The 21239-nt window shown below is 64.0% G+C and overlaps 1 protein-coding gene across 3 annotated transcripts; it reads left to right on the top strand.

The window, feature by feature from the left end:
- The first annotated feature begins 12399 nt into the window (after positions 1–12399).
- NUDT14 (nudix hydrolase 14) lies at positions 12400–19520 on the top strand. 3 transcript variants are annotated; one of them, XM_027957477.3, is made up of 6 exons: positions 12400–12511; positions 13959–14077; positions 15456–15499; positions 15977–16041; positions 16220–16457; positions 19242–19520. In XM_027957477.3, the coding sequence occupies exons 3-6, from the start codon at positions 15483–15485 to the stop codon at positions 19480–19482; spliced, it is 561 nt and encodes a 186-aa protein (XP_027813278.1). In that variant the 5' UTR covers positions 12400–12511; positions 13959–14077; positions 15456–15482; the 3' UTR covers positions 19483–19520. The 3 variants fall into 3 exon arrangements, with proteins under 3 accessions (XP_027813278.1, XP_027813277.1, XP_027813279.1); XM_027957478.3 differs by lacking the exon at positions 12400–12511 and adding an exon at positions 12692–13158; XM_027957476.3 differs by lacking the exon at positions 13959–14077.
- The last annotated feature ends 1719 nt before the right edge of the window (positions 19521–21239 follow it).

Raw genomic sequence — 21239 nt, 5'->3', positions numbered from 1 at the left:
GCTATAGGCACTGGGAACGGGGGGGCACAAAGAGGTGGGGGCACCTCAGCCCTTCTGGCTGTGGATGGGGGAGGGAGGGACAGACTAAAAGGTGGGGAGATGCCGGTGGGTGGCTCGGGGACGGGGGCTCAGAGTGGGCCTGCCAGCCAGGCGCGGGCTGGGCTGAGGGCAGGAGTTCACGTTTGCAGGAGTCGGGGGGCATGGGCCTGGGTGTCCCCAGGGCAGGCTCTCGATGAGTCACTGATGACCTGGTGTCCTGGCGCCGCGGGGCCAGGCTGCGTGGGCCGCAGGAAGCGTCGTGGGCTGATAAAGGGCGGGAGTCAGAAGCCACTGGGCCTCCCACTTCCTGCATTAGGAGCAGCGGGCTTGCTGCTGGGCAGAGGCTGGGCGGGCGGCTGCTCACGCAGGCTGTGGGTCTGTGGCCCAGCCTGGACGGCTCCCGGAACACCATGTGACCCGTGAGAACCTGGCCATGCTTGCAGAGACCGCAGTGGGGCATCGAGGTCGGCACGGGGTCCCATGTGGCCTCTGGCTGGAGGGTGGCCACAGTTCAGAGGCTTCGGATCAACGGGTGGAGTGGAGGAGGTGGTCAGGTCAGGACACAGCCAGGGCCAGCACGGGGTGGAGGAAAACACGGCAGGTAGGCCAGGGTGGGCATGAGTCCCCGAGAGGGCCCGGCTGTGTCCACCTGAAGGTCAGGTGTGTCTACCCGCCCAGTGACCACGGTTACCTCAGTTACTCAGGAGATGCAGTGCTCACAGTACGTGAGCAAGAGGGGCTAAAGGAGTTGGCAGCGATCATCTGGCTCCTTGGAGGGCATGACCCCAGGCCACTGAGTGGCAGTCTGGGCAGCCTCACTGAGCACCGGGAGCTATGTGGGCTGCCTTGTAGCACCACCCCGAGTGGTCCCAGCCCCAGCACTCCACCATGCGGCTCTGCCCATGGCCACACGCTGCTGGCCCACCACCACGCTGATCACCATCTCTCCCCACCCAACCGCACCCCGGGACCTTGGCAGAGTCAACATGCCAACACTCCAGCGGTCACCTTATCCACAGCCACTGCCACCAACATGGCTGGACGACAGAACGGGGCTGCTGTAGGCCTGAGCTCCCCAGACCCCTGCCCTGCCTGGCACATGCCAGGCCCGGAAGTGGGCTATGTCATCCCACCAGGAAGAAGGAGCCTGTCTCTGTTCTCCCAGACCTGTAGGTCTTGTCCCTCTCAGTCCCATCCTCCCCGCAGGTTCCAGGCGATGCCTTCCCGGTCGCGGACACCCCCTGCCACATTCAGAGCCTCCCAGACCAGGAGTGATGACCTGGGTCACCTGGGCCCTGCAGAACCAGCTCAGGGATGACTGCTGACCTCAGCCCCACTGCTCTCTCTTGGAGCTGGCTCTCGGCGCTGAGCCTCTGTATACAGAGCTGACCGTGTTCACCACGTGTCCAGGCGCCTCGGGAGGACTGCCCCAAGCAGGCGTGAGGACCAGGCTGCCAGCTCCACCCTTGGAGCACAGCGAGCCGCACGTGACCCTCGCAGAGAGCCAGGGCCGCCCTCCCCGGCTTTTCCAGTAGGCGCAGGAAACGCACGAGGCGCTAACTTCCTCCGCTTTCTGAGGGGACACTTCCCCAAGCGCGGCTTCTGCAGACCTCGACAGGCCCAGCGGGCGCGCCCGCGGGGCGGGGCCAGGTGGGGGAGGAGCCCGGCTTGGCTCCTCATTGGCCGCCCGCCCGCGGGGCGGGGCCAGATGGGGCGGGGCCTATGGGCGGGGCCGCCTCGGGGTGACTGCCCTTGGGCCGCTGGGCCGCTGGCCGCGCCGGCCGCGAGCCCGCGCTTGGGGTCCAGGGGCCCGCGGAGTCCGCGGAGCGGTCTTATCAGTGCGGGCAGCTGGTGGCCTGTCCGTGCGCGAGCGCCCCGGCCCAATTCAATGGCCATTGTCCGCCGGCCCCTTTGTTCAGGAGGCGGCGACTTCCTGCGGGGCTGGGCTGGGGCGGGCAGGCAGGAAACGCTCTGAGCTGAGGCCCAGACGCCGAGGCCACCCTGGCCCGGGGTCAGAGGTGACGGCCACCTGCCCGGGGCCACCCTAGGTCCTGGGCCGGGGGCTCCAAGCCAGACCAGGGGCGAGGCTGGTCTCAGCTCAGCCGTTTCCTCTGGGTCTCCGTGTGCCCGTCTGCAGGGAGGGAGGGCTGATGGGGGCTGTGCTCATGAGATCAGATCCCATAGCGCTGCGGGAGGGGCGGGGGCGGAGGAGGACGATCCTTGGGCAGAGGGGCGCCCCTCGCAGGCCTGTGTTTCTCCTCTGGTCCTTTCAGGGGCGACAGGCTCGACCAGGTGAAGAACAGCAGGAGGCAGAACTCAAGTCCCAGAGGGTGGGACCCAGCTCCACTGCCTCAGCAAAAGGAGGAGCCCTCTGGCGCTCCAGGCTGGGCAGGACTGTGGCCTGTGGAGGAAGAGGGAGACGGGGTTCCCAGTGCTTCCCCAGGTGAGCCAGAGCTCCTGTTGCTCCTTCACTGGGCTCCACGAAGCAGTCCTGCCCATCCTGGACAGGTGGTCCATTTGGGACCACGGCAGACCTCCTCATCAGCCCCTGCTCCAAGGCTGCCCACTCACCAGGCCCTGGCCTCAGTCACGCGATCACCCACAGCTGAGAGAAGGGTCTGCAGAAGGTGATGGGAGACACAGCTCCCCTGTCCTTACCCAACCTCTGTCCCCTTCCCACCACACCAGACGGACCTCTCTGGGCCGGCCCTGGCCTGCCTCCCCTCCCTAGAGCCCTGCAATTGCAACGCCTTTCTCTGAGTGTGCCCCTTACCCCACACACACCGTGTTCCACCCTGCAAAGCCCTCCCTGACTCAGTCCAGCTCAACCAGAAAAAGCCATCATGGCTATCACTGGGGTTTTTTGCAATGGCAGGATTTAATATGAGGAGTTGGTCCCAGAGGTCTTAGGAGCGCGGATGCCACTGCCTGAGGGCAGAGGAGCCCGGGGCAGAGTTGCCACCCAGACCCCGCCATGGGTGCGTCCCCGCGAGGCTGGGCCTCTGCAGCCTCGACCTGCTCTGAGCTCAGCTGTAATGCCAGGACTTGTGCAGAGACACGAGGTGTCAGGCAGAGAAGACTCTGCAGCCCCAGGACGGCGCCAGTGCTTCCCAAAGGGCAGTGAGCTCGCGCGAGCGGCCAGGGCGCCCGTCAGAGCGCGAGGGGGACCGTGCCACCCTACAGGTCACAAGGGCCAGGAGAGGGGGTGGCAGCTTGAACTTGATCCCATCTGAGAGACCAAGTGGGGCGCTGGTGTGGACGAGATTTTGGGGGAACGCCTGTGAAGAATCGGGGCGGGGGGGCGAGGAGTGGGGGCCAGACCCCTTGCAGGGTGCCTGCCCCAGGGGAGGCAGGGGTGGCAGGACAGTGGGCACAGGAGCCTCCCCACCTCCGTAGTGCCCCACTGTGCCCTTGGAGGCCGGCAGCAGCCGTGGGCAGGGCAGCCCAGTGCGTCGGGGCTAGGGTGGGGGGAGCAGTGGGGCCGCTGTCCACCAGCCTTGAAGCTGGATGTCCTGTGGCCTAGTCACTACGTCGTGTCCGACTCTTTGTGGCCCCTGGACTGCAGCACGCCAGGCTTCCCTGTCCTTCACTGTCTCCCAGAGTTTGCTCAAACTCATGTCCATTGAGTCAGTGATACCATCCAACCATCTCATCCTCTGTCGTCCCCTTTACCGCCTGCCTTCAATCTTTCCCAGCATCAGGGTCTTTTCCAATGAGTCACTTCTTCATATCAGGTGGAAAAGTGTTGAAGCCTCACCATCAGTCCTTCCAATGAACATTCAGGGTTGATTTCCTTTAGGATGGACTGGTTTGATCTCCTTGCAAGTCCAAGGGTCTTCTCCAACAGCACAGCTCGAAAGCATCAATTCCTCAGCACTTCGTTATGGTCCAACTCTCGCACCCACACATGACTACTGGAAGAACCATAGCTTTGACTATATGGACCTTTGTCGGCAAAGTGTCGCTGCCTTTTGATACACTGTCTAGGTTTGTCATAGCCTTTCTTCCTAGGAGCAAGCATCCTTTCATTTCACCGCTGCAGTCACCATCTGCAGTGATTTTGGAGCCCAAGAAAATCAAGTCTGTCACTGTTTCCACTGTTTCCCCATCAATTTGCCATGAAGTGATGGGACTGGATGCCATGGTCTTAGTTTTCTGAAACTTAAGTATTCTCTCCCTGAGAACACTGTGAGCAGTATGAAAAGGCAGGGTCCTAGGGAAGCCTCATCTCAGCCCTGCAGAGAAGGGCCCTGTGTGCCAAGCGCAAGGTGGTGGGTCCCACCACCTCTGTGCTCTGGGCCCTGAATGGGGGGTGAGGTGTGAGCGGGTGAGGCCTGAGCTCCAAGGAGAGGTGCGGCTGTGGTGGGCTTTGGGTGTGGGAGCTGCCAAAGCCTTAGGAGAAGGCAGGAGGGTCAGCCAGGGCTTCCCCCAGGACAGACCAAGAGGCCAGTGGCCACAGTGTGGCCCCCAGGGCTGGGGTGTGGTGGGCAGCTCGTAGCTCACTTGAGTCCCTGTGCCCAGGGACAGAGAAAGGTTGAAACACAGAGGTCGGGACAGCCTACCAGGCTCTGTGCCCTGGAGAGTGCATCAGCGCTGGAATTACCAGGCAGGAGGGCCAGCCGGCGGCCCGTCCTCAGGGAAGAGGTGGGTGGAGACGGCATCCTCAGCACGTAGCCCAAGAACCCCGCGGTGTGAGCCTGGGCTCAGCACTCCGTCCCTGCCACAGGCGCCCTGCTCCGCCTCAAACGCCCTCTTCCCAGGCCCTGTCCACAAACCTCTTCCGGGAAGGGAAAGCCCCAGGGGTGCCCTCAGGATCCGGCCCCCGCCTCAGCAGGTCAGCGGGCCGCTGGGTTCTGGGTCTGGCCACCTGGGCCAGCCGGGCCCTGCGGGCAGAGGTGGTGGGACCTTCAGCCAGTGGCAGCCCTCGTGGGCCACAAGCACTCAGCATCGCCCTACTGAGGGGCACCTCCAGGCCGTGCCCCCCCCACCCAGACCGTGGAAGGAGGCCCCGGCTCTGCTGCTGCTACGCCTCCCTGGAACCTCTGCCCTCCGCCCACGGCAGTGCCCCCAGCCTGCCCTCACCATGGCACCCCATCTGCTCTGCCCTGGACCCTCTGTCCCCGAGAAGCTGTCTTCATGGCCCACTCTGTCCAAGGCCCCCTCCTCCAGGAAGCCCCCCTGCCCCCTCCCAGCCCCTCTGCATGTTGACAAGCAGCTAGGGTTGAAGCTGAGGCTTGGGGGGTGGGCAGGGGCCTGCAGGACGGGGCAGACCCTTGCCCGGCCCTGGGGCCCCAGCCGACTTGGCGAGGAGCTCCCCTTTGTGGGAGGCCCCTGTGTGAGCCACTCTCTGCCACAGCACAAATGCAGGAAACCGCCATTCTGTCAAGCCCTGTTTTCTCCCACGGAGGGAAAGCCTGTCACACGAAGGGCATTGTTCCCGGGCTCGTGCCTTCCGGGCGGCCCGGCTGCAGTGGGGCGCGCGCGTTCCTGGGGCTCCTGGCTGCGCGGTTTCCCTTCGAGACCCCGGGGCGCCTGGGGGTTGGGAACGCAGGACCTTGTCCCGCCCCGGCCTAGGGCGACTCCCGCGCGTCCAAGCCTGTGCACGCCCAGGAGCCCACGCTGAGGCGGGTGAGAGCGAGGTCAGAGCCGGGGGCCCGCACACACGCCCCCACCCCCCACGAGGCCCCAGCCCCTTCCCGTGCCCCTGCGGCCCTCCAGACCCGCCCGGGGACTCTGGCCTGTGGGCCAGGTGCTGTCCCACTGCCTCCGCTCCGTCCGACTTTACCCTCACAGGCCACTGTCCTGGGAGATCCCGCAGGGGTTGGGGGCCTGGAAGCCAGCTAGGCCGTGCCGGGGGGAGGGGGCAAGCTGCCCTCAGGGACCCCCGCCCGGCCAGGCAGTCCACCCCCACCCCAGGCCCATGGTGTCCCCCTGTGAGCCAGGAGCCCGAATGGTCAAGGGCGCTGTGTCACCTGCCCCCAGCTCAGCTGTCCTCAAGAATGAGAGCCGCCCGTCGGCTGCCACCGGCACTCTGAGCGACCCCGGAAAGGGTGGGGGAGAGCAGGCACCCCCTCCTCACTTCCTGGGAGGCTCCAGGGGGGGCTGGGCACCTGGAGGTGCAGGTGGGGGGCTGCTCCAGCAGGAGACAGAGGCCCCAGATTCGACCTGGACTGGTGGGGGGCAGGCAGGGCCGAGGCTGGACAGGGTGGAGAGGGGACTGGGGACTCAGGGCGGGTGGGGGCCAGCAGGAGGGCTGGGCTGCAGGCCGAGGCCCTGCTGGGGCCTGAGCACATCTCCCCCAGCTCCACGAGCCCACGGTGGAGCCTGGGCACCCAGGCCAGGCAGGGCAGGAGGGATGAGACCAGAGGGAGGGAAGGGGCTCCGAGCCGAGCGGGGTCAGGGTGGGAGTGCAGAGGTCCCGGGGAGGCCGCCGGTCCTCGGGTGGGGAGATACTGGCGAGTGGGGTGCGCTGCCTAGGGGGAGACCAAGACGGAGGCGGGCATCCCTGGAGCCCCACGCCCCCAACCTTGGCCCTCCGTGACCCGTCTGGCTCCGCCAGTGACCAGGCCTGAGCTCCGCACCTGCTTTGAAACCACACCCCGACTCCTGGGCTTCCCGCAGCCCGCCAGCCCCCACTGCCCCACCCCGGGAGGAAGCCCTCTCATCAGGAACCCCCCGACCAGCAGCCTGACCTCTGGACCCCTGGGCTGCCCATCACCCCCTCTGGGGAAAGGCTGAGCCTTGGAGGAAGCCAACGTCCACCCATCCACCTGCCCAGACTGCTGGGCACCGGCCGGGGCATCCCCCAGGCTGGAGCCACCAGGAAGCCCCTCCCCAGGCCACGGGGACTCTGGGCCCCCAGTCCTGTTGGACCACGTGCAGCCACCCTCTCCTCCTGCCCCAGTCGTGGCAGACGACCCTGCCCCCGCCTCTTAGAGAGAAAGACGAGGCAGCGGCCAGCAGGAGCCCCCGAGTCCTGCCAGGGGCCCAGCAGGCTGAGTCTCACCCGGGACCCTGCCCTGACTCCCAAGTCCACATGGTATTCCCAGGACCTGCCAGCGTGGAGATTCACAGGCCGAAGACACAGTCAGGTGGGGGACCCTGGGGGTGTCCTGGGCTACAGTGCCAGCTGGGGTCGTCTCGAGGGGCCCAGGGTCGTCACGAGGGGGCCGGGGTCGTCATGTGGGGGACGGGGTCATATGAGGGGGCCGGGGTCATCACGTGGGGGACGAGGTCGTATGAAGGGGTCAGGGTCATCACGAGGGGCCCAGCGTCGTCACATGGGGGCCGGGGTCATATGAGGGGGCCGGGGTCGTCATGAGGGGCCTGGGGTCGTCATGAGGGGGACGGGGTCATTGAGGGGGCCGGGGTCGTCACAAGGGGCTGGGGTCGTCATAAGGGGCTGGGGTCGTCTTGAGGGGAAGCCGGTGGGTCGTAGTCGAGGTGGGAACAGGGCTGCTGCGCCGCTGGCTGTGAAGAGGGAGGAGGTGCCGGCCGGGAGCCAGGAGTGCAGCGGCCTCTAGAAGCTGGGAGAGGCCAGTGTCCGTTCTCCTTTGGAGCCCAGGAGGCAGCCTGCCCTCCCCTCGCCTCAGTGCTCGGAGGCCTGCCTGCGCGGCTCGGCATAGCCAGTCCCAGCCATCGGAGGCTGCCGAGGCTCATGCTCACCGCCGTGTGTGTGTGTGTGTGTGTGTGTGTCTCTATGTCCACTCAGCCCATGCTCACCCCAGTGTGTGTGTGTGCGTGTCTCCACGTCCACTCTGAGCACGGCTCGGCCGGGTCTCTGAGGCCCCCAGACCCACAGGGGGCTTTCCAGCGGGCTCCCCAGGGCGTGGCCCGCGTCCCCTGGCCTTCACCCCATCTTCCACTCCCTCCTCCCCCTGCACCTGCTCCCATGGGGCCCAAGGCCACTCGCCTGCACGGCCTCCGCTCTGGACAGTGGTCAAGGCCCCTCGCACTGGTCTCCTGCCTTCCCCAGCAGGCGGCTACAGCAACCCCTCGACACCCCTGCCTGGACCCCTCCCAGGCTCCTGGTGCCGCTGAGGGGCCCAGCCCGGCCCAGCGGGCTCCCCTGGGAACCATGGCACGCCCCTCCTCCTGCTCCTCCAGGTCCCTGAAGACAGCGCCTCGTCACCAGGGGCCCCTAGTCCAGCCCCCTGCTGCCCTCGTGCTCGCGCCCCAGTGCACCCCGAGCCCCAGCTCCCAGCTGCCCGCCCACAGCAGGCCCCCAGAAGCAGGCCCACAGCAGGCCCCCAGATGCAGGCCCACAGCAGGCCCCCAGAAGCAGGCCCACAGCAGGCCCCTAGAAGCAGGCCCACAGCAGGCCCCTAGAAGCACGCCTCTAGCCTCGCTCCAGACCCCTCCTGACCCCAGGTCCACAGCAGCCTGCGGGGACCTGATCCTGACTCTCCATCATGGGCCCCAGGGTGCTCCAGCCCGCGTGGGGTGCTCCTGACCAGTCTCACTGTTATGTGTTTTTTTTTTTTTAATTATTTAGCTGTGTGGGCTCTCCAGCGTGGCATGCGGGCTCTAGTAGTGCATGTGGGGTCTTAGTTCCCTGACCAGGGATCGAACCCACATCCGCTGAACTGGAAGGTGGATTCTTAACCACTAGACCACCAGGAAAGTCCCTGATGTATTTTTCCTTCAAGAAAATGGAGCTAAAATCGCATCACATTAACCGTCTCGCTTCCGCACTTCACCGGCGTTCAGCACATTCTCAGTGTTGTCTCCCAAGTTCCAGAACATTCTGTCCCCCAGAAAGGACACGGTCCCTGTTCTCCGCTTCTCCAGCCCCGGCAACCGCGATCTGCTTTCTGTTCCTGTGCGTTCCTTTCATATCGCACGGGACCTTCTGTCTGCCTTTTCACTCAGCAGAACGTCAAGGCTGTTCCGTGTGATAGCACACGTCAGAATTTCATTCCTTTTCTTTTTTTTAATTTTTATTGGTGTATAGCCGATTTACAATTTTGTGTTAATTTCAGGTGTACAGAAAAGCGACTCAGTTCTATGTCTACATACATGCACTCTGTTTTGCATTATTTTCCCGAATAGGCCGTGGTAGAGTACTGAGCTCTCGGTACTACATATTAGGTTTTACCAGCCGCCTATTTCATATATGACAGTGTGCATATGTCAGCCCCAGCCTCCCCGTTCGTCCCGCCCCGCTTCCTCTCCTGCTAACCGTAAGTCTGTTTCCTACATCTGTAGATAAGTGTATTTGTACAGTACTTCAGAGCCCACTTATAAGTGATATCATATGTTATTTGTCTCTCTCTGTCTGGCTTACTTCACTTAGTATGGTGATCGCTAGGTCCACATTGCTGCAACTGACAATATTTTGTTCTTTTTTATGGCTGAGTAATAGTCCATCAAGAAACACCTGGAGTAACAGGCAAATTTGGCCTTGGAGTACAGAATGAGGCAGGGAAACGGCTAATAGAGTTTTGCCAAGAGAACACACTGCTCATAGCAAACACCCTCTTCCAACAACACAAGAAAAGACTCTACACATGGACATCGCCAGATGATCAACACCAAAATCAGATTGATTATATTCTTTGCAGCCAAAGATAGAGAAGCTCTACACAGTCAGCAAAAACAAGACTGGGAGCTGACTGTGGCTCACATCATGAACCCCTTATTGCCAAATTCAGACTTAAATTGAAGAAAGTAGGGAAAACCAATAGACCATTCAGGTATGACCTAAATCAAATCCCTTACAATTATACAGTAGAAATGACAAATAGATTCAACGGATTAGACCTGATATACAGAATGCCGGAAGAACTATGGATGGAGGTTCGTGACATTGAACAGGAGGCAGGGATCAGGGCCATGCAAAGGAGAAGTGCAAAAAACAGGAAAAGGGCTGTCTGGGGAGGCCTTGCAAATAGCTGTGAATAGAAGAGAAGCAAAAGGCAGAGGAGAAAAGGAAATATATACCCGTTTGCATGCAGAGTTCCAAAGAGCAAGGAGAGATAAGAAAGGCTTCTTCAGCGATCAACGCAAAGAAATAGAGGAAAAGAACAGAATGGGAAAGACTAGAGACCTCTTCAAGAAAATTAGAGATACCAAGGGAACGTTTCATGCCAAGATGGGCTCAATAAAGGACAGAAATGGTATGGACCCAACAGAAGCAGAAGATATTAAGAGTTGGCAAGAATACACAGAACTATACAAAAAAGATCTTCACGACCAAGATAATCACGATGGTATGATCACCAACCTAGAGCCAGACATCCTGGAATGTGAAGTCAAGTGGGCCTTAGGAAGATTCACTACAAACAAAACTAGTGAAGGTGATGGAATTCCAACTGAGCTGTTTCAAATCCTAAAAGATGATGCTGTGAAAGTGCTGCACTCAGTACTTCAGCAAATTTGGAAAACTCAGCAGTGGCCACAGGAGTGGTAAATGTCAGTTTTCATTCCAGTCCAAAAGAAAGGCAATGCCAAAGAATGCTCAAACTACCTCACAACTGCACTCATCTCACACACTAGCAAAGTAATGCTCAAAATCCTCCAAGCCAGGCTTCAATAGTATGTGAACTGTGAAGTTCCAGATGTTCAAGCTGGATTTAGAAAAGGCAGAGGAACCAGAAATCAAATTGCCAACATCCGTTGGATCATCGAAAAAGCAAGAGAGTTCCAGAAAAATATCTACTTCTGCTTTATTGACTATGTAAAGCCTTTGACTGTGTGGACCACAACAAACTGTGGAAAATTCTTCTAGAGATGGGAATACCAGACCACCTGACCTGCCTCTTGAGAAATCTGTATGCAAGTCAGGAAGCAATAGTTACAACTGGACATGGAATAACAGACTGGTTCCAAATTGGGAAAGGAGTATGTCAAGGCTGTCTATTGTCATCCTGCTTATTTAACTTATATGCAGAGTACATCATGAGAAACGCTGGGCTGGAAGAAGCACAAGCTGGAATCAAGATTGCTGGGAGAAATATCAATAACCTCAGATATGCAGATGACACCACCCTTATGGCAGAAAGTGAAGAGCTAAAGAGCCTCTTGATTAAAGTGAAAGAGGAGAGTGAAAAAGTTGGTTTAAAGCGCAACATTCAGAAAACTAAGATCATGGCATCTGGTCCCATCACTTTATGGCAAATAGATGGGGAAACAGTGGAAACAGTGTCAGACTTTATTTTTTTTGGGGGGGGGGTCTCCAAAATCACTGCAGATGGTGACTGCAGCCATGAAATAAAAAGATACTTGCTTTTTGGGAAAAAAAAGTTATGACCAATCTAGACAGTCTATTAAAAAGTAGAGACATTGCCTTGCTAACAAACGTCTGTCTAGTCAAAGCTATGGGTTTTCCAGTAGTCAGGTATGGGTGTAAGAGCTGCACTATAAAGTAAGCTGAGCGCCAAAGAATTGATGCTTCTGAACTGTGGTGCTGGAGAAGACTCTTGAGAGTCCCTTAGGCTGCAAGGAGATCCAACCAGTCCATCCTAAAGGAAATCAGTCCTGAATATTCACTGGAAGGACAGATGCTGAAGCTGAAACTTCAATACTTTGGCCACCTGATGCGAGGAACTGACTCATTTGAAAAGACCCTGATGCTGGGAAGGATTGAAGGCGGGAGGAGAAGGGGACGACCGAGGATGAGATGGTTGGATGGCATCACTGACTCAATGGACATGAGTTTGAGTGAACTCCGGGAGTTAGCGATGGACAGGGAGACCTGGTGTGCTGCAGTCCACGGGGTCACAAAGAGTCGGACACGACTGAGCGGCTGACACTTACTGGGGAGGCAGTGGCTGCATTTGGAGCGGGTCTTGGAGGTCCACACCCACGGAAGGAGGGAGGGGCGCGGAGGGTGGGTAGCAGCCGCAGCCAGACAGGAGTGGCAGCCCCTCCCTGAAGGGCAGATTCAGGCTCCTCTCGCCCTGCCCTCTTTCCAGAGCCTTCTCTCCGTCCACCCAGGGGCCTCCAGAGGTGTCTATATTCTTGCCACCACCGCCCACAGGATGACCCTTCGCGCTCCCCAACGCTCCTCTCGGGGGCCGCGGCGGCGGCGCCGGCTTCTCTCCCTGCCCCAGGGGGCAGACAGACATCCGCTCGGCTGGAGCCCCCTCTCCCAAGCTGCGCTGCGTCGCTCTCGCGACCAAGATGCCCAAGTTCCGCGGGCAGCGGAGATCGCCTCTCAAACCTCCAGCCGCGCCCGCCCCGCTGGCCGCACGCTCGACCGACTGCACCTTGCGGCGGGCTCGCCTCCCGCCCGGGTCCCAGCCCGCGGGCTCCGGGAACGCCCCGCGCCCGCCGTCCCGCCCGCACGGCCCCGGGCACGCGCCGCCCCGGGCCCGCCCCGCGCTCGGCGCCGCCCCGCCCCGCGCGCACTGGGCATGCGCAGAGCCGGGGGACGCGCCCGCGCGCCGCCATGGAGCGCATCGAGGGGGCGGCCGTGGGCCGCTGCGCAGCCTCGCCGTACCTGGTGCCGCTCACGCTGCACTACCGCCAGGTGAGCGCGCCCTCCATTCCCCCGGCAGCCCGACACCGCCCGGGACCCCGCCCACCCTCGCGCCCGGGGCCCCGCCCACCCTCGCGCCCGGGGCCCCGCCCACCCTCGCGCCCGGGGCCCCGCCCACCCTCGCGCCCGGGGCCCCGCCCCCAGCCGGCGGCCCCTGCAGCCCCGCCCCCGCCCGGCTCCCGGCTCCCGGCTCCCGGCTCCCGGCTCCCGCCTCCGGGCCCAGGAGCCCCGCCCCGCAGGCCTCGCGTCCCCTAGGAGCGCTTTGCCAGAGTCCAGGTGTACACGCCGGTTGAGTGTCGGGGTCGGGGAGGGTCTGGGCAGGGACACCTCGAGGGACCACTCATTCCTCCAAAGAGACTTTGCTGAGCCCCGGCCCATTTTGCGGTGGGACATATTGGGCGCCCCGGGGGTCGGGGCAAGCTTCCTGGAGGTGGTGTTCTCCATTCTGGGCAGAAGAAGGTGAAAGGAGGGACGGGGGCGCGCACTGGAGAGCCTCTCCAGGTGGGCTTCCTCCCCAGGACGCCTCCTCCGTGTCTCCACCTGCCGTCCTTGCAGGCTTTCCACCAGGGCATCATCTCCTGCCGTTCCCTGGGAGGCAGTGCGGTACGACGGCTGCCTCCCTTGGTGCCGTACATGGAGTAGGTTCACAGGAAACACGTTTGTCCAGTTTGGGCCCTCCCCCTTTGCTTCCAGCTCCCCTGGAGTCCACTGTGCCATCCAGGCGAGGACTGCGCCCCGTAGCGTGGTCTGTGCGGCCCCGTGGTGCCCCCCAGTCAGGACAGGCGGTGCAGGTCTTTGGTGGCCCTCTCTCTGCCTGACCGCCCTTGGCCTGCAGCAACCTGTCTGCCCCCTGCCCCCGGCCCCTTCCTCTGTCCAAACTATGACGCCCTCTTGACCCCCAACCTGAGAGAGGCTGCACCGCCCCCCCTCGTCGCTGTTGTCCTGTTGGCCCTAGGGGACAGGGATTCTTGTCCCCAGGCTGGACCCAGGCTGGCAGCACTGGCTTGGGGCAGAAGCCGGGGTGGGCTGAGGGCATAGTACAGGGATGTGGGGGTTGCCGCCCTGCCCCTGGTGCTGGCCAGGGGCCAGGATGCCTGATTGTGGCCACATGGCTCTCAGGGGCACAGGGTGGTCCAGGCACCTGACCGCAGTGGCCTCTGGCTGTGGTACCCTCCCCCACTTCCTATGAAAGGGGGATGGGTGCTGGTAACCAAAGCTGAGCCCGTGTGGGTGGTGGGCTGCAGTGGGCACAGGCAGGGGCTCGTGGGACACTGGGCTGGGGCGATGAGTGTCAGCGAGGGGCTTCTGCAGCCTTGCTCAGTAACTGCTATGCCAGGGTGTCTGATGGATGGAGATTGATCATCCGGAGGCAGGGCACCCCCATGGCTCTGAGGGGGAGGGGCTGTGTTTACACTCCAGTCCTGTTCCTCCCTCCCAGGGCCGTGAAGATGAGCCAGGCCTGGGTCTGGACCACCTGGGTGGGGGTCCTGCAGGAGGGGCTGCCCGGGCCTCGGTGGACCTCTCTGGACCCTCCACTCCACCCTGCCTGGACCTCAGGTTTGACCGATGTTCTGATCCTGATTCAAGAGGGCTCCTGAAACCAACACAGGGTGACACGTGCCCTGAGGGAGGCAGGGGACAGGCCTTCCCGGGAAGCCCTCCTGGTGGGTGGCCGGCCCTGGGGTGGCCAGGCTGCAGGCAGGCCCAGGCCTGCCTCTTGTGGGCGGTGCCTCACAGCGGCCTCCCGGGCAGCCCGACCGGCACAGCACTGGGCGCCAGCTCTCCTTCCCCCCGGAAACCAAAGCTGCCGCCCTGCCAGGGTGCTCCTGCCTCTGGGCCAAGCTCAGCCCAGTTTCCCCAGTCCGCTCAGAGCAGCGTGTGGGCCTCTGCCTGCCAGGTCCCCCTTCCGGGAAGGCCCTTCCTCTGAGTCCTGGCGCAGTGTCACCTCCTCCGGGAAGTCCTCCGGGAGGCTGCTCCTCAGCGCCGTCCCTCTCCTGCAGTCCTGGCTGTGCTCTCTGGCTCTGGAGCTCAGGTCCACGTCCAGTTCGTGGCCGGGACAAGGCCCCATGTGTCGGGCCGGCAGCTCACCAGGGCAAAGGGCTGGACCAGTGGCTGAAGGGCAGTGGGCTAAGCAAGCTGGTGATGGGCATCCACAGGGCTGGGCTCTCGGGCTCCAGGGCCAGCCCCATCCTCAGAGGCCTCTTTGAGGAAGGCTCAGGAATGGGGAACGCCCGGCTGACAGGATCCTAGCCCCTCATGCCTCCTGCCGGCTGGAACCACGCTAGCATCGGTTCTGGCTGCCCCTGGCGGCGCAGGCTCCAGCTCCACACTGCCTTCTGTTCACCGGGTGCTGCCCGGAGCCCTGGGAGCCGCTGGGGCAGGGCGCCCTGGGCAGGGGAGCAGGGTGGCAGAAGGAAGGGACAGAGCAGCAGGACCACGGGCTGCGGGAGAGACAGCCCCGGGTCAAAACCAGGCTGGGGAGAGGGTGGTCCCTCGTCCAGTCACACCCCTGAGTCCGCAGGGTGAGCTCCTGCTGGGCGCTGGCACACCACCCACCCCTCTCCAGCCCTCCCATGGCCTTTTGTCCAGGCGCCCAAGGGAGCTTCAGCCGTGAAGACCTGATCTCTGCTCCACTCACTCGGGAACCCCTGCCCGGGGCCCTCCACACCCCATGATCCTTCCCGGTCTGGGTGACAGCGAGCATCTCCACAGCTCCCTACCACCTGCTCCACAGCTCCCTACCACCTGCTCCCGTTTTCTCGTCACTCCTGGGGAGCACACAGCTGCCCTGGACCCCCCTGCCCACCCGCTGCGCCTCCTGGCTCCCAGGTGGCCTGGGCCATGGCTGGGCTCCCTGGGAAGAGCCGCTGCAGTGGGTCCCCGGGGCCTCCTCGCTCCCCGGGGCACTCCCCAACCGCTGCCCTCTCTCTTCCAGAATGGCACCCAGAAATCGTGGGACTTCATGAAGACTCACGATAGGTGAGGGCCTGGCCTGGCTGGCACCAGGGAAGCCCCAGGCTGGCAGGGACATGGGGCCCAGGGGCAACAGAGCCACAGCCCCCTCTGCGTTTCTGAGCGCCCCTGCTCTCCCTGCCTCTCACCGAGGGGCCCCGTGTGGACTGCCCAGGTGCCCTTGCCCTGGAGCGCCAGGAGCATGGGCTGGGGGCAGTGTGGCTTTAGCTGGCCTGCAGGGCCCACGTGTCCTGTCATTCCTGTGCCCTCAGCTATTGCTAACCCCAGCCTGTCCAGCTGCCCAGTGTGTCCTTCCCGCTCCTGCCACCCGGCACATACAGGAGGCCTGGGTCCTTACCTGGCAGTGTGACCCCGGCGAGCTCTGTCCTGGCCTGGGCCTCAGTCTGCCCATCTGAGCAAGGGACCCAAGCCTCCAGGGCTGTGGAGGAGGGTGGTGAGGTGAGGGCGTGCTTCTGTGCTGAGCTCAGTACCCCCCACCCCCAGCGTGACCATCCTCATGTTCAACTCTTCCCGGAGGAGCCTGGTGTTGGTGAAGCAGTTCCGGCCAGGTGAGGCTGGGGGCGGGGAGGCTGGCGGGCTCACGTTCAGTCCCCTGGGGTCCTGGCATCAGTGTGCAGACCTGGGAGGGGGCTCCGGGAGAAACAGCCCTGGCAAGGGGGTCTGGCCAGAGCAGGTCACGTGGAGCCGGCCGCCACAGGCTGTGACGCGGTTGCCTCCCCCCGCCAGCCGTGTACGCTGGCGAGGTGGAGCGTCTCTTCCCGGGGTCCCTGGCCGCTGCGGAGCAGGACAGGCCCCAGGCACTGCAGGTGGCGCTGCCTGGCTCGGCGGGGGTCACCTATGAGCTGTGTGCCGGCCTCTTGGACCAGCCCGGGCTCTCGCTGGAGGAGGTGGCTTGCAAGGAGGCCTGGGAGGAGTGCGGCTACCGCCTGGCACCCTCTGACCTGCGCCGGGTGACCTCGTACAAGTGAGTGGGGCTGGGAGGGTGGCCGGCAGTCGGACAGCCCTGGAGGCGGGCTGGGACGGGCCGCTGGGGGGCGGCGAGTGCTTCCTCCCCAGGGCTGTGCGAGCAGGGCGAGATCGCTGTGTTCTGCAGCTCGGGGTTGCGGGAAGCTTGGCCGGAGCCTGAAGCCCCTGGCCCCACTGTGCCCCCCCGGACCCCTGCGGCCCCCAGCCCCCACTGCAATTCCCTGCGGCCCTGCCGCACCCCCCCCCCCCACCCCCATGGCCGGCTCCAGTGGCAGCTGCTGCTCACAGATGCCCCTGCTTCCTGTGGGATTAGGCACCGGGGGCTGGGGGTGGGGGTGAGCACAGAGGGCTCTGACAGCGGCTCAGGAGCGAGGGGAGGGCCGAGTCCTGGGCCAGGGTTGGCGCTCTGCGCTCCCAGGGAGGGGTCGCAGTGTGGCCTGCCCCGACCAGAGTCCAGGTGCCTGCCGGGCACTCCAACCCCCCTGGGGACATCTTCCGGGACAGGATGTCAGGTGAAGCCCACCCTTGCCCTGGGAGTGTGGTGATGGGTCCCCAGCCCTGGTGGCGTCCCGAGCAGGATGAGGGTCTCCAGCTGAGCCCCAGCCCCCAGCAGCCTGCTCCAGAGGGGTGGGGCCTCAGCTCTGCCCCCCAGGCCGGCCCAGGGCCGCCGCAGCGACACCTGGGCCCTGCCGGGTGTCCCTGGCCTTCAGTCTTGGGAAGGAGGTGGGGCAGGGCCTGGCGCCCCCGCGCTCCAGGCGGGGCTTCGCACCCCAGGGTCATCCGGGCTGCATGAGGGCCCAGTCATCTGCAGGCATCCTCCATGTGCCTGGCCAGCGGCCACTTGGCCTCTGAGCCTTTGGGCCGGCGGTCCAGGGGCCCTGACTTCAGGTAGGGATTGACTCACTGGGCAGGCCAGCCCTGGGGGCAGGGTCCCCAGAAGGGGTGAATCTGGGTGGAGGCCTGGCAGGGGCGTTGCATGGAAAAGGCTCAGATCAAGGGGACGAGCAACCCAGCCTCGGCCATGATCCAGAGGGTACTGGGGAGCCACGGAGGGTACTGGGGAGCCACGGAGGGTTCTGGACAGCAGGTGGTCAGCTCAGACTGCATTTTAGGGACAAGGGGAGGCAGGCCTGGGAGGGGGAGAGGAGGCCAGCGAAGCTCCTCGCCCCGGGAGCTGGACGGCAGCCGGACAGCAGCCATACAAGCCAGAGCTAAGCTCGCACAGCCCCGTGGCTGGGCCCAAAGCTTCCGTCTGCGGCCCCGGCCGCTTCCTTGCCCATCCCGGGTGACGCGGCCCGGCGCTTGCCTGAGGTCTCGCGGCCAGGGGCGTGATTGAGTGCACAGGGGGAGGCCGTGCTGGCCTGGCAGGGCACACTCTGCTTGGCGCCGGTCTCCTTCACACACTGGCGGAAACGGGGCCTGGAAACCCCGCAGACAGCGACTTCCATCAAAGCCGAGGCTGTGGCCGCCGGCGGAAACGGGCTTCAGGAAGGGTCCAGGGGAGATAAGGGGCCGGAGGGCGGAGGAAGCAGCTGGGTGAGGTCAGTCTGGGCGTGGTCCCGCTGGGGGTGGGTCAGCTGGCGAGGGGACGGAGGTCCCTCTGCTCCTTGCCCCGGTGTCCCGGGAGCTCTTCCACCCCGCAGGCCTCGGCTGGCCTCAGCTAGCCTCAGCGGGGCCTCGGGTCCCCCTTGTCCCCTGGACTTCGCACACATCCGCTGGCTTCCCTCTCCCCTGCACACTGTGCTGGGCCCTTCCCCTCTGGAGTCCAGACCAGCCTGCCCGTCACCCCGTCCTCAAGGCCAGCAGTCACCTACCTGCTGCTGATCGCCGCCGCCCGGTCTGCGCCCCTGCCTTCTGCCTGGCCCATCCCTCTCCCTGGGGCCAGCAACCCCCTCCTGGCTGCCACCCAGGAAAGAAGGGGAGTCCTTGATGCCCCCCCAGCCTATGAGCCCTGGTCCTGGGGACCTCACCCCCCACCCCCACCATGAGCCCCAGCCTGGAGTGGGTACCCTGCCCTGCGAGTGCTCACAGACGCAAGCTGCACGGCCGGAGCCCTGGGTGTGGACTGGCTCTGCCGGGTGGGGAGAGGACTGGCTTGGCCCAGGCTGGGCAGAGTGGCAGTGCCCTCGGGAGAGTGGGGGCTGCCTGTCAGCCACCTGCATTCTCATCGTGTGGTTGCCGGGGGTCAGCCGTCTGCTTGCCGAGGGCCTGGCCCACCACTCAGGGACTTGACGGGCTGCGGCCAGGCGTCAGCTGGGCTCTGCAGTCTGGTCCGAGGCTCTGCGTCCTCTTGCAGCTCCTCGTGGCCTTGCCTGCGGGCTCTGTCTCCTGGCTGGCTCTCAGCCCCTTAGAGGCTCCCACACACCCTGGCCCATGACCTTCCCGCAGCAGCGAGGCAGCTTGCTTTGTCTTCAGCTGTCTCTGAGTTTTCAGTGATCTCTAAACTCTCCTGGTTAGGTCACACCCACCCAGGATCATCCCCCCTTTGATGAACTTAAATTCCCCTCATTAGGTCCTTTAATGACATCTGTAGAATTCCACCTTCCTCACCTGACCTAATGTAACCAGTTGCAAGTCACAAGCCTAGTCCCAGCCTCGTCATATCCAGCATGTTCCCAGGTCTCCCCCACACTCAAGGGGATACTGCGTGGGGATCTGGGGGCCTCCTGGAACCCTGCCTGCCAGGGGCTGGAAGGGGTGGTCAGGAGAGGACTGTGGAAGGGGCAGGGGTGGCCGGCGGGGCCTGTGTGGACTCCTCAGCACATACTGTCTCAACCTGCAGGTCTGGCGTGGGACTGACTGGCTCCAGCCAGACCATGTTCTACGCGGAGGTGACGGATGCCCAGCGGGGCGGCCTGGGTGGGGGCCTGGCTGAGGAGGGAGAGCTCATCGAGGTGGTGCACCTGCCCCTGGACGGCGCCCGGGCCTTTGCGGCCGACCCGGATGTTCCCAAGACCCTCGGCGTGATCTTTGGTATCTCGTGGTTCTTCAGCTGCGTGGCCCCTGGCCTGGGTCTCCAGTGAGAGCCCCGCAGACCCAATAAAGGCTGGCATCGCTCTTGCGTCTGTCCACCGACTCTGAGCTTTGACCGGGCTGGGCTGGGGGGCAGGATAGGGCGAGATCTCCATGAAAGCCCCTCAAACTCCCCCTGAGCAGAGGCATCGGCTGCAGGCTGTACGGGGGGGCTGTTGGGAGCTGGCCGCTGGCAGAGGGCTAGGCCAGCCCTGGGCAGTGCCACCGGCTGGCAGGGAGAGGCGGGAAGACGGTGTCGGGGCAGGGAAGGGTCAGCCAGGCCGAGCTCTCAGGGCCCACGGGGCACTGGGCCGTGGGTGGAACTGTGGCCCTGGGGGTGGTGGCTGTTGTGGCAGGAGAGGCTGTGGGCAGGTCCGGAGGCGCGTGCTCCGTGCTCCTGGGTCCTCCCTGAGTGGGGCTGGGCCGGTGTCCCCCTCAGTAGTCCTGTGGCCCTGGGCACTGGTGACAAGTCTTGCTCCACCTGCTGACCTGTGTGCAGGCTGGCCTGCAAGCCCCACAGAACCCCCACTCAGGGGGTCAGGGATGACGTGAGCTGCCCTTGAGCGCCTGGGGTCGCAGGAGGGCTGGACATCTGCCCCACCAGGCAGCCAGCAGGACCTCCGGCGTACGCTGGGGCCTTGGTGAGGAGTGTGTGGGTCATCATGGCCATGGGTGTCTGCAGGCGTGGCAGGGCCATCAGTTGGGAGAGGGCCAGGGAGGTTTCTTGGAGGGAAGGCTGGCTCGCCCCTCTGTGAGGGTGGTGGCCTAGCCTGGCCCTTTCCCAGAGGCCCCCAGATCCTCTGGTCAGGCCCTTGGATGATGCCCTGGGACATGATGGGGGCAGCCTGGGTCATGGTCCACTGACCCTGTAGAGGGCAGAGTGGCCAGGAGATCCTGCCAGACAGGTTGGGACTGGGGGTCTGGGTGACCAGGAGCTTTTGCTGTGAACCTATGTGCCCTGTGCCCAGTGTCCCCCGGGACTGGGCCCTGGCTGGGATGGGAGGGGCGCTGAGCGAGGACATGTTGCCTCTGGCTTCTGCTGAAACACTGCTGTTAGGAGGGGACAGCTCCCCAGCTGAGGCCCCCTACCTCCTGGGCTCCCTGCCCACCCCGGGCCAGCGGGCACTTTCCTTTCTGCTGGCCTGGGGGTCGTGTGTGGCTGAGCCCCTCCAGTAGCGGCTCAGAGCCCGTGGCCCCCGAGTCTGGCCCTTGGGGCCGCCCTAGGGTGGCTGCACCCAGGAGGCCCACTCAGGCAGCACCACCTGTATGCAAATGCTGGCTGTGACCCAGGTGGGGTCTCCTGGGAGCCCAGCCCGGCAGTGGGGTGCTGTGGGGTGCGGTGCTCAGGCCTAGGTGTGGGGCCGGCGGGGTGGTGCCGTGCTGGGGTCCCAAGCGCCAGCTCCGCCCTGTCAGAGGTGCCCTGAGGGCGGCCCTGGGCTGGGATGTCTGGAGAGTCTGAGGCAGGGGCTCTGCCCAACCTGGAGCTGCCCCACCCCGCCCACACCTTCCAGCCGCCGCTGCCCACCTCCTGAGCTCCACTGCCTTCCCCGCTCAGAGGGGCCTCTGCTGGGCCCCGGGTGGGGCTGGGGGCCCTCTGCCCTGGGGAGCACATGGGCTTCGGCCTGGCAGGACAGGGCCCTGGTCTTGGGTGCGGTCCAGCTCCGCACTCCACTCGGCAGCCCGTTGAGGCAGGTCAGCAGGCACTGCTGGGCCTAATGGAGCTGGCATCGATTTCCTGGCAGTGGGGGGGGGGGGCTGTAACCGGAAA

The sequence above is a fragment of the Ovis aries genome, chromosome 18 (assembly GCF_016772045.2).
Source record: "Ovis aries strain OAR_USU_Benz2616 breed Rambouillet chromosome 18, ARS-UI_Ramb_v3.0, whole genome shotgun sequence".
Lineage (NCBI taxonomy): Eukaryota > Metazoa > Chordata > Mammalia > Artiodactyla > Bovidae > Ovis > Ovis aries.
The sequence above is the reverse complement of the archived record's forward strand: the minus strand, read 5'-3'. Positions and strand labels throughout refer to the sequence as shown.

Bases quoted from the DNA above. Each gene is read 5' to 3' on its own strand.
- NUDT14 (XM_027957476.3), top strand. From the start codon at position 12,431: ATGGAGCGCATCGAGGGGGCGGCCGTGGGCCGCTGCGCAGCCTCGCCG. The intron at 15,500-15,976 runs GTGAGGGCCTGG...CCCCACCCCCAG, and splicing joins TTCATGAAGACTCACGATAG to CGTGACCATCCTCATGTTCA. The intron at 16,042-16,219 runs GTGAGGCTGGGG...TCCCCCCGCCAG, and splicing joins GGTGAAGCAGTTCCGGCCAG to CCGTGTACGCTGGCGAGGTG.